The sequence below is a fragment of the Hypanus sabinus genome, chromosome 4 (assembly GCF_030144855.1).
Source record: "Hypanus sabinus isolate sHypSab1 chromosome 4, sHypSab1.hap1, whole genome shotgun sequence".
Lineage (NCBI taxonomy): Eukaryota > Metazoa > Chordata > Chondrichthyes > Myliobatiformes > Dasyatidae > Hypanus > Hypanus sabinus.
In genome coordinates this window covers 111,751,156-111,766,637 of record NC_082709.1, presented here as the reverse complement: position 1 = coordinate 111,766,637, position 15,482 = coordinate 111,751,156, and the positions used below count along the sequence as shown (strand labels likewise).

Below are 15,482 nucleotides of genomic sequence, written 5' to 3'. Positions count from 1 at the left end.
GAGGAGGTAGTCCTGCCCTTAGCCAGGAGGAAATTTATAGAGGCACAGAGTAAAGATGAGAAACAGATAAGGCTGTTAAGAGGTCCAGGGTTGGACATGGATGATCTGTCTGGTTTGGCAGAACTGTTTGAAGAAGTTGAAAATTCTAAGGGTGTTCCCAATAATGAAATGAGGGCAGTCCAAGATGAAAAGGATGCCATTACCTTGAAGAAGTCTGCTGGGTTGGCAGATGAGGTTGTTTCAGGCCACGGGGTTGAGTTTACTCTGGAAGGGAGTTGCCCAGAGAGTAACTGGGAGGATCAGGGGAATTTAGAATTTGAAAAGGGTACGGGTATCGAAAGCCTGGAAGAGGCAAATGTCCCATTTGAGTGTGTTCAAGGTGTGGATGCACGTGATACTAAACCTAGTAATGGAGCTCAGAAAAAGTCCGAGGTACTTGATTCAGTTGAAAAGGAATGCAGTCCTTGTGGGTCAGATGGACTTGGTTCAGTGAAGAAAGGGTTAACCTTGGTAATGGTGGGAAGTAAGAATTCCCAGTTGTTTGTGTTCGAAGGTGTGTTAAAAGTTAGTGAGGAGATAAAAGGTGGTGAGGTGAATATTATTATTGAAGGAAAAGGGAAAAGTGTAGTTCCTAAATTGAAGAAAATTTAAAGTCTGGATTGGTGTCAGAAGCAGCAACCAGGCTGCAGAGACGATGGCTTGGTAACACGGTGCCTGCGAATCAATTACAGGTTGATTTGGAATGTAAAGGTGCCCCACACGCTATTGTTATTCAAGAGAGTGCTATGACGAGGCAGAATTTGAAATGCTGTTTGAACAAAGAGAGATCGCTTGCAGATTTTAAATTGAAAACTAATAGCATGAAGGGTCCTGAAGATAAAATTAATGACGAGCTTAAAATTAAAGAATTGTGTGGAAATTCGGAAAATGGTCTAAGTTTGGAACACATTGTTGATAAAATAACTCCTATGAAAGGAGCATGCAAAAGCTTATTCCATACTGGTATACAAGTTAACCACGTGGGAGTTAACTGGAAAAGGGGCGAGGGTTGACGGGATGCCATTTTAAATAACAGGATTCGGTTTTAAGGGACTTCGACAAAGCATGTGAATAATAAAGACAACCCCCATAGAAGATTGACTGTTAAGTTTGGAAGTAACATAAAGATTAGTATTTGCATGAACTTTTGTAGTATGCACGTAAGCTAAGATCACAACTCTTTAGTTTTTGTTTGCTGAAGAAAAGGAATAAAAATAGGTAGGAGTCTGATGCTACAAGAATTTATTAAGGTACAAGATGTTAAGATATTAAAGGAAGTGACAATGTAATCGCTAACTGTTTAGATGCTGAATTGAATGTATAACTGTATTACTCTGTAGTGGAAAAAAAAACTCTTGTATTGTGTTAGATTCTAAAATCCTGTAAGACTCTGTATTAATTCATTTTTACCAATGGTAAAAATCTTTGAAGGAAGGGGGTGTTATGAATGTGCCACAACGTTGAGAGGCCGAAGGGTACAAAGTCGCCCCCTCCTTTTCGAGAATTGCAAGATCGCTATTAATTCGGGTCTGGGGTCCAGGAAATGAGAGAGAGACATGCAGAATCCTCAAGGTTTGGAATGTGTCCTGGCCTCAGCGAAACAAAAACCCCTGATAACGGCTATTGTCTCATGGAAACGGAATTGTATATTGAGTACTGTACTATTCATTGAAGCCCTCGGGACGACCAGAGTGGGCTGGTTGAGGGATTGCATCATCCCAACCTGATTGACATCTGAGACCCCGTGAGTAAGGATAAAAGAGGGTCTGGGGAACAACCCTTTTAGACGCACCAGGAGAAACGCTAGAAATCCCGTGACAGCGTTTAATAGCGACAGCCGGTGGGGCTCGTGTGCGTCCTTCTCTTGCCTGGGATTGGCGGGCTCACCACGGAAGAACGGCTTAGCTGAAGGAGAGGCCACAAGTGAACGGCCACACTTAACAAGACAGAGCATTGTGGGTGGGCAGCATATTTCTGATATCTAAAAAAACAAATATCACAGGATAAAATGGCTATTACTATTGTGAAGACAGGAAGACAATAAATGACTTTTCAGATAGACTTGGAGTTCTGTGTGATTGGAGGCAATTTTTAACTAATATGTCTGCTGGAAACCTACCTGATTCAGGGTAGCTATCTGTTTAGTGTGGAATAAAATGGAAGTGTAACAGTGGTTTGTAACTCAAATCCATCATCTTGTTCCAAAGTTTACTCACCAGCTGACACACTTCTGATTTATGTAACAGTAGATATAATAGTATTCTATGCTCCCAAGATTGTAAGGAAAGGTAAGAGCACTTAAATGGTTTGGCCACAGTTACGGTATTCAGTTCTGGTGCTGCTCTTGGGAGAACTGCAAAAATACTAAAGAGGTGCAGAAGAGGTTTGCGAAAATAATTTCAGGGATGAGGGATGTTGGAGAAAACTGAAAGATCAGAGTTGGTGTTCAAAATAACAGGCAGTTTATTAAAAACTTGGTGCAAACCAGGAGACCAGTGAAAGATGATCTCCCTGAGCAAGAATTTGGTAGAGCTTTTACATTCTCAGTTGATGAGAATACCATTAAACCTCATTTTGTTAACAGAATGGTGGCTGTAGGAAGACTTAAGTAATGGACTAGGTCCTGATTACAGAGAAAAATTATTGGCCAGAAATCTACAGTAAATCTAATTTTCTATTTCAACAATGGATGCACGGTGCAACATAATCAGTAAAATTCCTGTAACTTGGACATCATCACTGCTGCATTCCATATGTCTAGTTATGTTTTGTCTGTGATTCCCAGTTACCACATTAGCACAATCCACATCCCTATTTAGTAGTTACCTGCCCTCGCAACTCTCTCTCCTACAACAAGGGGTGTCAGTTATCTGGATTTATTGTCGAAGTTGGGGTTGATCTCCTCTGAAAAGGGGAAATTATAAGTATTCAATGTACATGTATTATCAAATAATTTTTAAGTTATACAACCTTGAGATTGTTTACAAAGCAAGAAACCCAAAATAACGTTTAAAAAAAATAAGGACCTTTCTCCAGCGTGGACAGAGAAAGAAGAAAAAGACTCAAATCATACAAATAGAAGCAAGCAACACCAACAGCATCCTAAACTAAATTGAGTCCTTAGATCCAAATCCCCAGAGTAGGCCCAAAACCTCAGTATTCAGTGCATCATATTGGTGGGGCAAATCGCCACAACGTTTGCAGATATGAAGTGCAGCAGCCAGGACTTAGTGTCATGGAGAGAGGAGTCCCCAGTCTATCTGGGCCAACATTTGTGTGACTAGTGGATCGTACCTCTCAGTAGGACCTGGGCCCTGCCACGGCGAATCACTCCAGGCCTAGATGTTGCTGCTGAAGAAGCTGTTCTCAACCACTTGAAATTGACTTGGCACCCACAGCGATCCAACTTCGGCCAGCTCTCAACACCCTGCCCATCCAGTCTATATGGGCTGCGTTTAGATTGTCAAAAGTGGATTGTAGCTCACATTGGGACCTCGGCCTCACTGTGGTGAATCACACCGGGCCTAGAACATACCCCCCAGCATTTCGCTTTGGACTTGGATTTTGCTGTCAAAGAAGTCTTTCTCAACCTCTCCAAATCAACTCGGCACTTAAAGCGATCCACCCTCGTGCCCAGGCCATCTGGACAGACATTGGAACTGCTCTAGCCCTCATCTTCTCCCCTTCAAATCATCCACTCCAACCAGCAGGGCTTAAACTCCGTGTGTTGATTCTGCAGGGCAGATCTCGCGAATTCGCTTTGCCTTTGCTTATCTCTTCACTGTGGAGATAGTTCACCACAATTATTCGTAATGTTTTTAATCAAATTCCTTTGTTTTCAAACTGCCAATAAGCTGGTGTATGCCTTTGGTAGTGCCTTCTTAAACCAGAAACTAAAAGGAGATGCAAGAGAGGGAAATGGACAGTTGATGTTTTGGTTTGAGACCTTTCATTTAGACCAACCTTTTTATGCTATTGACCACTACTATTAACCGAAGGGTCCATGGACCTAAGTTTGGGAGTCCCTGATCTAAACTAAGAGTTGATAGAAGAGGGCCAATATAAAGAGATGAGGGGAAGGGATGGGATAAGAGTTGGGAAGGGACAGGTGAATCCAAGTGAGAATGGGTGATTGGCAGATGGAGTTCAGAGTAGGGAGGGAAGGGTGGAAATAATGACATGGGTGGGGAAGTGATAGAGGCAACAAAAGGCAGTAGATGATGGAATCTGACAGGAATGAAGATGGAGCATGGAAGCATGGTTGAGAAGAGATCTGATAGACAGACTTACAGTATTTAAGTTATGAAGAGTATTGACTGAGTGGATGGAGAAAGATTGTTCCCATTGCCAGATGGGTGAAAAATCAGGGAACATTTAATGAAGGTGATTGACAAAAGAGCTAAAAGTAACACAAGCAACTAACAGGTGTCTGGAATGATAGCCAGAGATAGTTGTAGAGGCAGTCTCAAATGTGTTCAAAAAGCTGTTAGAATTTTTTAAAAACTATTTAAACTTCAATGCGGAAGAGATCAAGCGGCTCCTCTTACAAAGGGCCAGAATAGACTGAATTGGCTGAATGTCCTTTCTCTATGCTGTACTGATTCTGTAAGTAATTTTCCATAAATTGGGCTATTCTTTCTATGGAAGCTAGAGCCTCTGAATCATCAGTAGTTTCCCATGTGACAATGCCTGGTCCAAGGCAGACATAGTTTTATTTAGGTTTTGTACTTACTGTGGAATGCAGCTGCTTTGCATATTTTAACGTGTTCATGATTTTTCACTTGCTTTGCTGGCAGGTTTATTCATGGGGTTCCAACAGTTCTGGACAAGTTGGATCAGGGTCTGGATTTGGATCAACTGCAACCCAGGCAACACCTCGAAGAGTCGTGCATGGTCTGGAGAACAGAAAGGTTGTCACTATTGCTTGTGGTCAGCAGTTCTCCATGGCTGTAACAGACAACGGAGAGGTAATTTTTGTTTTGTGACCCAGCACACTAGCAGGTGTTCATTATTCACTTCCTGGAAAGATCATGAGGATAAAGTGATTCCAGTGATATAAACATTTATTCCTTCAATCCTGGTTTTCATGTTAATGTTCAGCAAGGAGCATGAAACTAAAAGCTCAATGGTTCAGTGGTCCATGTTTAATCCTAACCATGGGTGCTGTCTGCCCTGTGACTGTTACTTCAGGGGCTCCAGTTTCCCTACCACGTGGTAGGATGACGTCACTGTAAATTGCTCCTTTTGTGAGTTTGTGGTTGAGTCTGAGGAGCAGTTGTTGGGGGGGGTGTGGCGATAGCATTGTAGGTATTTGGTGGTCACTGTGCTCTTAGTTGCTATATGACACTGTGCTGTATGACTCGGATAGAACATCTCATCACTGTTTTAATTGCTGGTGTTGTGCGCGTTGCTTGTTGCTATTCCTACTTTATAATTGTGACTATACTTAAAGCACTTCCATGGTTGTAAAACCCATCCTTGGTGTATGCTCTCTACGTTAAAACACTACTGCTATCTATTTCATAAACTGGCTGTGTAAATACATTGAGTTCCTTTGCTGCTAAGGTTTGTTCAGAGTTGTACCATTTAAAATAATTTTATTTTTTGGCCATTCATTGGACCCTGTGTGTGTTGACTAATGGAGTTTGAGAGATATGGGATCAAATCTTATCTCAGACTTCAATCCAGTGTATATATAGATGATGATGCTTTGGTGCAACACTTACAGGAAATTCTTCAGCATCCTGCCTACCATTTATCTTTGAGTCAGCACTGCCAAACAGATGAACTGGCCATTTGGCTAATTTCCTTTCTCTGACCGTTATCCTTGCCTACAAATCCAACAGTAGTTGCATTTTAAAAGCACCCCTCAGAGATATGAAAGATGCTTTCACTCTTTATAGAAGTCAGTTTGTCTATCATTTGTTGAATTGTGGTCAGAACCTTGCATTAGTCTTGTAAACATTTCAGTTCCAACAGCAACGTCACTGTCAATGAGCCCTGTGAGAGCAGTAGGGAATTCTGTCTTCCACTTAATTTTATTGAGGGGGACTTGAACAGTTAGTTATGGTTGTGTGTGATTTGAACAAAATAAAGTTTTGTTCATAGAACAGAAAAAAAATTAGATGCAATAATGTAGGTAGAGAGAAATCATTTACACGGCCAGGAAATTCAATTAACAGAGGGCACATTTAATGTAAAATTAGTCCTTGTTATTCAGAAAGGATAGCAGCACAGATTTTCATAGCTGCTGTCTGACCTGCTGAGTTCATCCAGTATTTACTGTGAGGCACAGATTTCCCACAGGTAACAAGGAAAAGTGAGGCTCTAAGGCTACTGGCAATGATTCCAAGGCTAAAATGAGGTAGCGTACTCTTGCTCCATAACACAAGAATTTTTGTGCAAGATTTGGTTTCTGTGTTTAAACTTACTAAAACCAGCTGAAACTTATAAGTACAGTGCTCCTGCTACAGCCCCAGCCACAGCCTCAGACTCCCAGGTTCCAAATCTTCTGGCCACACACCCACAGTTGATATTTCATTTCTTGCGCAAGATGTCAAATGTAATTGAAGTGACGGAGGAAAGCGATGTTGGCTCACAAATAGAGAAAGCTTGTAGACAGTGCAAGAGGAAGGATAAGCAGGTGATAGAGAAGGGACATGCTCAGACCGAAGGTTTGAGATGTGTCTGTTTTAACACAAGGGATATTATGAGCAAAGTGGATGAGCTTAGAGTGGGGATCAGCACTTGGACCTATGATGTTGTGGCCATTACATACAGAGACTTGGATGGTGCAGGGGTAGTAATGGCTTCTTCAAGTGCCAGGCTTTAGATGTTTCAGAAAGGACAAGGATGGAGGCAAAATAGGTGGGAGTGTGGCACTGTTGGTCAGAGATAGTGTCACGGCTGCAGAAAAGGAGGAAGTCATGGAGGGATTGTCTGCGGAGTGTCTGTGGTTCGAAGTTAGGAATTGGAAGGGGTCAGTAACTCTACTAGGTATATTTTGTAGACCACCCGATGGTAACAGGGACATCGAGGTGAAGATGGGGAGACAGATTCTGGAAAGGAGTAATAATAACAAGGTTGTTGTGGCGGGAGATTTTAATTTCCCAAGTATTGATTGGCATCTCCCTTGAGTGAGGGGTTCAGATGGGGTGGAGTTTGTTAGGTGTGTTCAGGAAGGTTTCTTGACACAGTATGTAGATAAGCCTACAAGGGGAGAGGCTGTACTTGATCTGGTATTGGGAAATGAACCTGGTCAGGTGTCAGGTCTCTCAGTGGGAGAGCATTTTGGAGATAGTGATCACAATTCTATCTCATTGGAGAGGGATAGGAACAGACAAGTTAGGAAAGTGTTTAATTGGAGTAAGGGTATCAGGCAGGAAGTTGGAAACAGATGTTCTCAGAGAAACGTATGGAAGAATTGTGGCAAAAGTTCAGGGATATTTGCATGGGGTTCTGCATAGGTACGTTCCAATGAGACATGGAAAAGATGGTAAAGTACAGGAACCGTGGTGTACAAAAGCTGTTGTAAATCTAGTCAATGTGAAAAGAGCTTACGAAAGGTTAAAAAAAAACTAGGTAATGATAGAGATCGAGAAGATTATAAGACGAGCAGGAAGGAGCTTAGGAATGAAATTAGGAGAGCCAGAAGGGGTCATGAGAAGGCCTTGGCGAACAGGATTAAGGAAAAACCCCAAGGCATTCTACAAGTATGTGAAGAGCAAGAGGATAAGACACAAGAGAATAGGACCAATCAAGTGTGACAGTGGGAAAGTGTGTATGGAACCGGAGGAGATAGAGGAGGTACTTAATGAATACTTTGCTTCAGTATTCACTATGGAAAAGGATCTTGGTGATTGTAGAGATGACTTACAGTGGACTGAAAAGCTTGAGCATGTAGATATTAAGGAACAGGATGTGCTGGAGTTTTTGGAAAGCATAAAGTTGGATAAGTCACCGGGACTGGATGGGATGTACCCCAGGCTACTGTGGAAAGCAAGGGAGGAGATTGCTGAGCCTCTGGCGATGATCTTTGCATCATCAATGAGGTCGGGAGAGGTTCCGGAGGATTGGAGGGTTGTGGATGTTGTTTCCTTATTCAAGAAAGGGGGTAGGGATAGCCCAGGAAATTATAAACCAGTGTGCTATACCTCAGTGGTTGGTAAGTTGATGGAGAAGATTCTGAGAGGCAAGATTTGGAAAGGCATAATATGATTAGGAATAGTCAGCATGGCTTTTCAAAGGCAGGTCGTGCCTTATGAGCCTGATTGAATTCTTTTGAGGATGTGACTAAACACATTGATGAAGGTAGAGTCGTAGATGTAGTGTATATGGATTTTAGCAAGGTTTAGCAAGCATTTGATAAGATACCCTATGCAAGGCTTATTGAGAAAGTAAGGAGACATGGGATCCAAGGAGACATTGCCTTCTGTGGGCAAGCCAGTTCTGGATCACAAAGCAAAGAATGGTTGTAGATGGGTCATATTCTGCATGGAGGCCGGTGACCAGTGGTGTGCCTCAGGGATCTGTTCTCGTACCCCTACTCTGATTTTTATAAATGACCTGGATGAGGACGTGGAGGGATGGGTTCATAAGTTTGCTGATGACACAAAGGTTGGAGATGTTGTGGATAGTGTGGAGGGCTGTCAGAGGTTACAGCGTGACATTAATAGGATGCAAAACTGGGCTGAGAAGTAGCAGATGGAGTTCAACCCAGATAAGTGTGAGGTGATTCATTTTGGTAGGTCAAATATGATGGCAGAATATAGTGTTAATGGTAAGACTCTTGGCAGTGTGGAGGATCAGAAAGATCTTGGGGTCCGAGCCATACAACACTAAAGCTGTTGTGCAGGTTGACTCTGTGGTGAAGAAGGCATATGGTGCACTGGCCTTCATCAATTGTGGGATTGAGTTTAAGAGCTGAGAGGTAATGTTACAGCTATATAGGACCCTGGTCAGACCCCACTTGGAGTACTGTGCTCAGTTCTGCTCGCCTCACTACAGGAAGGACGTGGAAACCATAGAAAGGGTGCAGAGAAGATTTACAAATATGTTGCCTGGATTGGGAAGCATGCCTTATAGGTTGAGCGAACACAGCCTTTTCTCCTTAGAGCGTTGGAGGATGAGACGTGACCTGATAAAAGTGTGCAAGATGGTGAGAGGCATTGATTATGTGGGTAGTCAGTGGCTTTTTCCCAGGGCTGAAATGGCTAGCATGAGAGAGCATAGTTTGAAGGTGCTTGGAAGTAGGTACAGAGGAGAAGTCAGAAGTAAGTTGTTTTTTTTACGCAGAGAGTGGTGAGTGCGTGGAATGTCCTGCAGGTGGCAGTGGTGAAGGTGAAAATGATACGGTCTTTTAAGAGATCCCTGGCTGGGTACATAGAGCTTAGAAAAATAGAGGGCTATGGGTCAGCCTAGATAGTTCCAAGGTAAGGATGTGATCTATGTTTCTATGCAATTCACCTCATGCTAAAAAGGAATATCACAGAAGAGGGCTCTGAGGCATTGTTATCAACACTCCCAGTAATATAAAACTAAATGTATGTACAAAGATCATCATGGCTATCCCTTGAGGTCGAGGATGATGGTCTACATTCCGTTTCCACAGAGCGAAGATGCTTGTGCGTGTATTTGTTTAACATGTACTTGATGTTGCACTCCAAGAAGCACACGATACTTCACAAATCAACCAACTGATTCCTTTGGCATGGAAACCACGACGATTGAAGTTGATGGATTTGTTGCAGCCTTCGTCCGCCTTCACAGCCATTGAGTTCAAAGTAACTTCGTCCATATGTTCCACCATTGAGGTCTTGGTTGGATAGTTCTTTGTCAGGGACCTTGCCCTCGACCTTAATGCCATGGGTGACCCTACCAGGAGCATGGCTGCAGATGGCATCGCTCTTGGGATCTCAGGACCACACAAGCTTCACCACCACGAGAAGGTGACAATCCACAGAGAAGATGTACAAAGGTTTGAAGTAGGTATCAGGCATGGTGCAAAGTTAGGAGCCAGCGAGACTTCCTTTAATGCAGTAATTCACATTACCTTGTCTGGAAGCACGGTGGATGCAGTTCAGTCCTGACTTTCAAAAAGGAACTGGATAAATATTTAGGGACAAGGTGGAACGCAATGTTGAAGTAAAACGACAGGGTGGTGAAACTGCTTCAGAGCTAACACATGCATGTTGGGCTCAATAGCCTCCTTCCAGGTCTGCATTCATTCTGAGCATTTCCCTCCTCACTTTACAGGTGTTTGGTTGGGGCAGCAATGGCAATGGCCAGATTGGATCAGGGATCAGTGGAAACCACTTTATTCCTTGGAGGTTGAATGCTTTGCAAGGTATTTGTGTCCTACAGGTGAGTACAGGTGTTCAATATTTGAACATAAAATGAGTTCCCATAATGCCACCATTGAAAGAGCAATTAGTCTATTTTGGCTTTTTTAAAAATTAACTCATAACATTTAAAGTCACAGGGAAATTGAGTAAAAGAACAAACATACGATAGAGATCAAGAAGATACAATAGATACCCATTTTCAAGAAGGGAGAGAGGCAGAAGAAAGGAAATTATAAGCCATTTAGTCTGATCTCAGTGGTTAGGAAGATGTTGGATTATTAAGGATGTGGCCTCAGGGTACTTGGAGGCACATGATAAAGTAGGCATCGTTTCCTCAAGGGAAAATCTTGCCTAACAGATCTGTTGGAATTCTTTGACGAAATAACAAGCAGGATAGACAAGGGAGAATTGCTTGATGTTGTGTAAATGGATTTTCAGAAGGCCTCTGACGTGAGGCTGCTTAACAAACTATGAGCTCATGGTATTACAGGGAAGATTCCAGCATGAATAACGCAGTGGGAATGAAGGGAGCCTTTTCTTGCTGGCTGCTGGTTGTTAGTGGTGTTCCACAGGGGTCTGTTGGGACTGATTCTTTCTACATCATACGTCAGTGATTTGGATGATGGAATTGATGGCTTTGTTGCAAAGCTTGCAGATAATACAAAGATAGGTGGAGGGGCAGATAGTTTGGAGGAAGTAGAGAGGCTATAGAAGGACTTAAACAGATTAGGAGAATGGGCAAAGAAATGACAGAATACAGGGTTGGGAAGTGTATGGTCATGGACTCTGGTAGAAGAAATGACAGGGTTGGCTGTTTTCTAAATGGAGAGAAAATGCAAAAAAAACTGAGGTGCAAAGGGACTTGGGAGTCCTTGTGCAGGGCTCCCTAAAGGATAACTTGCCGGTTGAGTGTGATGTGAGGAGGGCAAATGTGATGTTAGCATTCATCTCAAGAAAACTAGAATATAAAAGCAAGGATGTAATGTTGAAACTTTATAAAGCACTGGTGAAGGCTCACTTGAACAGATTTGAGCCTCTATCTTAGAAAAGGTGTGCTGAAACTGGAAGTGGTTTAAAGAAGGTTCATGAAAATGATTCCAGGTTTGAATGGCTTGTGATATGAAGAGCATTTCATGGCTCTAGGCCTGTATTCTCTAGAATTCAGAAGAAAGACCTCATTGAAACCTATCAAATGGTGAACAACCTTCATAGAGTGGGCATGGAGAGGATGTTTTCTATGGTGGGAGAGTCTAAGACTGGAGGACACAGCCTCGGAATAGAGGGGTGAACTTTTAGAATGGAGATGAAGAATTTCTTTAGCCAGAGAGTGGTGAATCTGCAGAATTCTTCACCACAGGCGGCTGTGGAGGCCATGTCTTAATTTAAGGCAGAGGTTGATAGATTCTTGATTGGTCAGGGCATGAAAGGATACAGGGGAAGGCAGGAGATTGGGGTTGAGGGGAAAATAGGATAAGCCATGATGAAATGTCAGAGCAAATAAGTTGGGCCAAATGGCCGAATTCTGCTTGTATAGCTTATGGTCTTATAAACTATTTTATTCATTTAGAGAATGTACATTAACTTTTTCTCTAATGTGCAACCTGAATTTTAAGTTGCCCTGTTAAATCATAAACTAATTTGAATGATTAGTTGCATGAAGTAAAAAAGGTTTCAAAATTATTTGGCAGTTTTTAAAGAACATTTATGATCCATTCAACCTTGCTTTACACATCGTTTTCCAATCCAGCAACTTTGGTGCAATCAATCTATGCAGCTTGGTTTTATTATGCTTAAATGGTGCCATAGGTTAGAAGTATTTTGTTTTTACTTGCATCTGACAAAATGATCTCTAATGTATGTTTTGTCTTTTTTTTAATTTCCCTGACTTAAATATTAGTTAATTTTTTTTAATTAGGCTAATTGTTTTTTCAACAGCAGCATTATGGGAACAAGTTGAGGTGTCATTAGCTAAATTTAAATGTGAACTGTATAAAATGTTTTGAAATGAGTAACTTGGATATTAAGTAATTATTTTTATTGTGCTTTTTATGGCTGCTACATGTTCTAATAAATTTCTTGCAGTTATGTTGTAATTATATCCAAGTATTTTTAAGTGTTTTGTGCTGTTATTTAGGATGTTTGACATATAAAGAACTCATTCAGCCCAACCAGTCTATGCCAGGGTTCTGCATGAATTTTCTTTTCTCATCTAAATCTAACCACCTGGCCTTCTCTAACAGCTCTATAGAACTGTTCAACCACTGCCTGTGATGACCAGTTCCATATTTTCAGTAACTTACTGTACATCACTTTCTTCTGAATGCCACACTAACCTGGAATATAATTTCTTATGTTTGGTGTATATTTGTACTCTGAGCTCCTTTTGTTTCTCTACCCCATCTAGATGTGCATTTTCCAAGTAATCTGACCCCTATGAAAATATACTACCTGGGCATATGCCTACTCTGCAAATGCATGTATTCGTTCATTTTGTAGTTCTCTGAGCTGATCTATTCTAAACCAACCAACCTCACTGAATAAATTGGCAACATCACAAGTTCAGAATCTGTGTTTTTGGTTCCAAAACCTAAATTGGTTGTTGTAAATCATGCACAGCAGTAACCACAACTGTACTCCATTGTGAAGTACATTATTTTTACTCACCGTTTCTGATTTTCGTACTGAAGTCAGCAACTAACCCATTCTGCTGCCTGTCTTCTGAATCTGCATTGTCCAATCTTAAATCATTATTCTGTTTATACTCTAGACATTTGCAAATTGGTTTATCTACAGCATTAGTATTGTCTATCCTGTATGGATGCTTCAAAAGGTTATTAAAATTGGTTAAGTACAATCTAACCTTTGAAATTCATGCTGATATTCATTATTATACTTTTTGTTCAATATGTTTCCACCTTTAGGTGGATTTTCCTTTGTTTATAGCCAGTGATGTTAAACTGTAATTGTTATTTTTGTACTCTTCATGGGATGTTATTTTAGCTACCCACTGGTACTCTAACTGCAATTTTGCTAAAATGCATTGTTGAATACATCTGACTCTTCAGATTCTTTAAAAATGCACAGATACTGTTCTTTTAAAATAACAATGATAGTCATTTTTATTGTTTTCACTTCTTTACCTAAAGATTGATAAGCAACTTTGCAATATTCTCTGAATTTCTCAGAATCCAGTTTGTTATTGTTGGCAGTATGTCATGAAATTTGTTGCTTTATGGTAGCAGTACAGTGCAAGACATTACAATAAGTTACAAAATTCCAATAAATAGTGCCAAAGAGGAATAGCGAAGCAATGTTCATAAGTTCATGAACTATTCTGAAATCTGATGGCAAAGGGAGGGAAGCTGTTTTTAACATGTGGGGGGGGGGTCCTCAGGATCTTGTATCTCCTCCCTGATGGCATGACCCAGAGCCCTGAGGCCGCTTTCAATCCTGCTGATTAGAGTACCAGGCAGTGATGCAAACAGTCAGAATGCTTTCCTTTTCCAACCATACATCTATTGAAATTTGCTGGAATCTTTGGTGATATACCAAATCTCCTCAAAATTCTACTGAAGTAGAGCCTCTGGCATGACCTCTTTGTGATTGCATCACTGCATTGGGCCCGGGATAGATCCTCTGTGATGTTGGTGCCGAGGAACTTGAAGCTGCGCACTTTCCAGATACTGTTTCAGATTTATTTATCACCTGCATATCAAAACATAGTGAAATATATCGTTAGCGTTAACAACTAACACAGCTAGGAATGTGCTTCCACTGCTAATCTCTCAATGAAGACTGGTGTATATTCTCCCTCCCTGAAGTCCACAATCAATTCCATCATCTGGCTGATATTGACACCACTCAACCAGCTGATATACCTCACTCCTGTACGCATCTTTGCCACTATCTGAGATTCTGCCAACAATAATCGTGTCATCGGCGAATTTATGGATGGTAATTGAGCTGTGCCTAGCCACACAGTGACACCTATGGGAGAGTAAGGCAGTGGACTAAGCACTCATCCTTGAGGTGCACTAGTGTTGATTGTCAGCAAGGGGGAGATGTTATTTACCAATTGTTACTGACTGTGGTCTCCCAGTTGCGGAGAGAGTTACAGAAGTCCAGGTTTTAAAGCTTTTTGATCAGCACTGATCTAGTTTCAGAATCCCCCATCCTATAAGAAAGATTCTGTCTATTTGCCCTGTCTATGGCCCTCACAGTTTTATAAAACTTTGTAAAGTCATCTCTCAGCCTCCTGCATTCCAGCAAGAACCACCTTCTTCGGCCCTTAGCTCCCAGTGAGGTCATTGATGACCATTGATGACTTCATTAGGCCATTGATGACTTCCATCGTCCAAAGTTGATGGTATGATTGGAGTTCATCAATACCTCTGTAATCCCTTGTATTCACTGTGCAGAGGAATTGGTTTATACTTGTGATAGGCGTGCGCACGTGACTTGTATTGGCGGGTAAGTGGTACTCCTCGCATAACTGAGTTTTGGATACATATAAGGAGAAGTTGGTAGAAATAGGTTCCTCGCATAACTGAACCTGCATTGTCTGAAGATGCATATGACGAGGATAGGGTGTATTTGTTGTCTTCTGCACTTTGGTTGATCTTTCATTGATCCTTTTATAGTTACCATTCTATAGATTTGCTGAGTATGCGTGCAGGAAAATGAATCTCAGGAGTTCTACAGACACAAGAAAAAGTTTGTGAACCCTGAGTAATTAATGCAGAAAACCAGGTAAATGCAAAGGGTTCGCAAACTTTTCCTTGCAACTGTATATGATGGTATATATGTATTTCAATAAAATTTACTTTGAACTTTAGAATGCATATTAAATGTACAGTTATTTTTTTCCATTTCATTACAATACAATCTGGTAGTGAAATAAACTACTTAATTATTGTAATTTAATGAAACAATATATTTCAAGGCACTTTTCTTCACAGTTGTTTACACTACCTCCATAGGTAACATGGTTAGTCTTAACATCCAGTAGGTAAGCGTTTCATTATGCAGCAGCACAAGGACACTCGAGGAACTCAACAGGTCAGGCAGTATCTAAGGAGGGGAATCGAGAATCGACTTTTT

At 41.3% G+C, this 15,482-nt stretch overlaps 1 protein-coding gene across 10 annotated transcripts in view; it reads left to right on the top strand.

The window, feature by feature from the left end:
* LOC132393096 (RCC1 and BTB domain-containing protein 1-like) overlaps positions 1 to 15,482 on the top strand; it is a 72,587-nt gene that overhangs the window by 38,872 nt on the left and 18,233 nt on the right. For 9 of the 10 annotated variants that reach the window (XR_009511746.1, XM_059967899.1, XM_059967895.1 and 6 more), the window contains 2 exons: positions 4,836 to 5,006; positions 10,294 to 10,401. Coding sequence is in view for 9 of the 10 variants with exons in the window: in XM_059967899.1 (XP_059823882.1) it covers positions 4,836 to 5,006; positions 10,294 to 10,401 (279 nt within the window). In the remaining variant the exon portion in view is untranslated. The remainder of the gene's footprint in view (positions 1 to 4,835; positions 5,007 to 10,293; positions 10,402 to 15,482) is intronic. The other variant, XM_059967900.1, reaches the window with a different exon arrangement.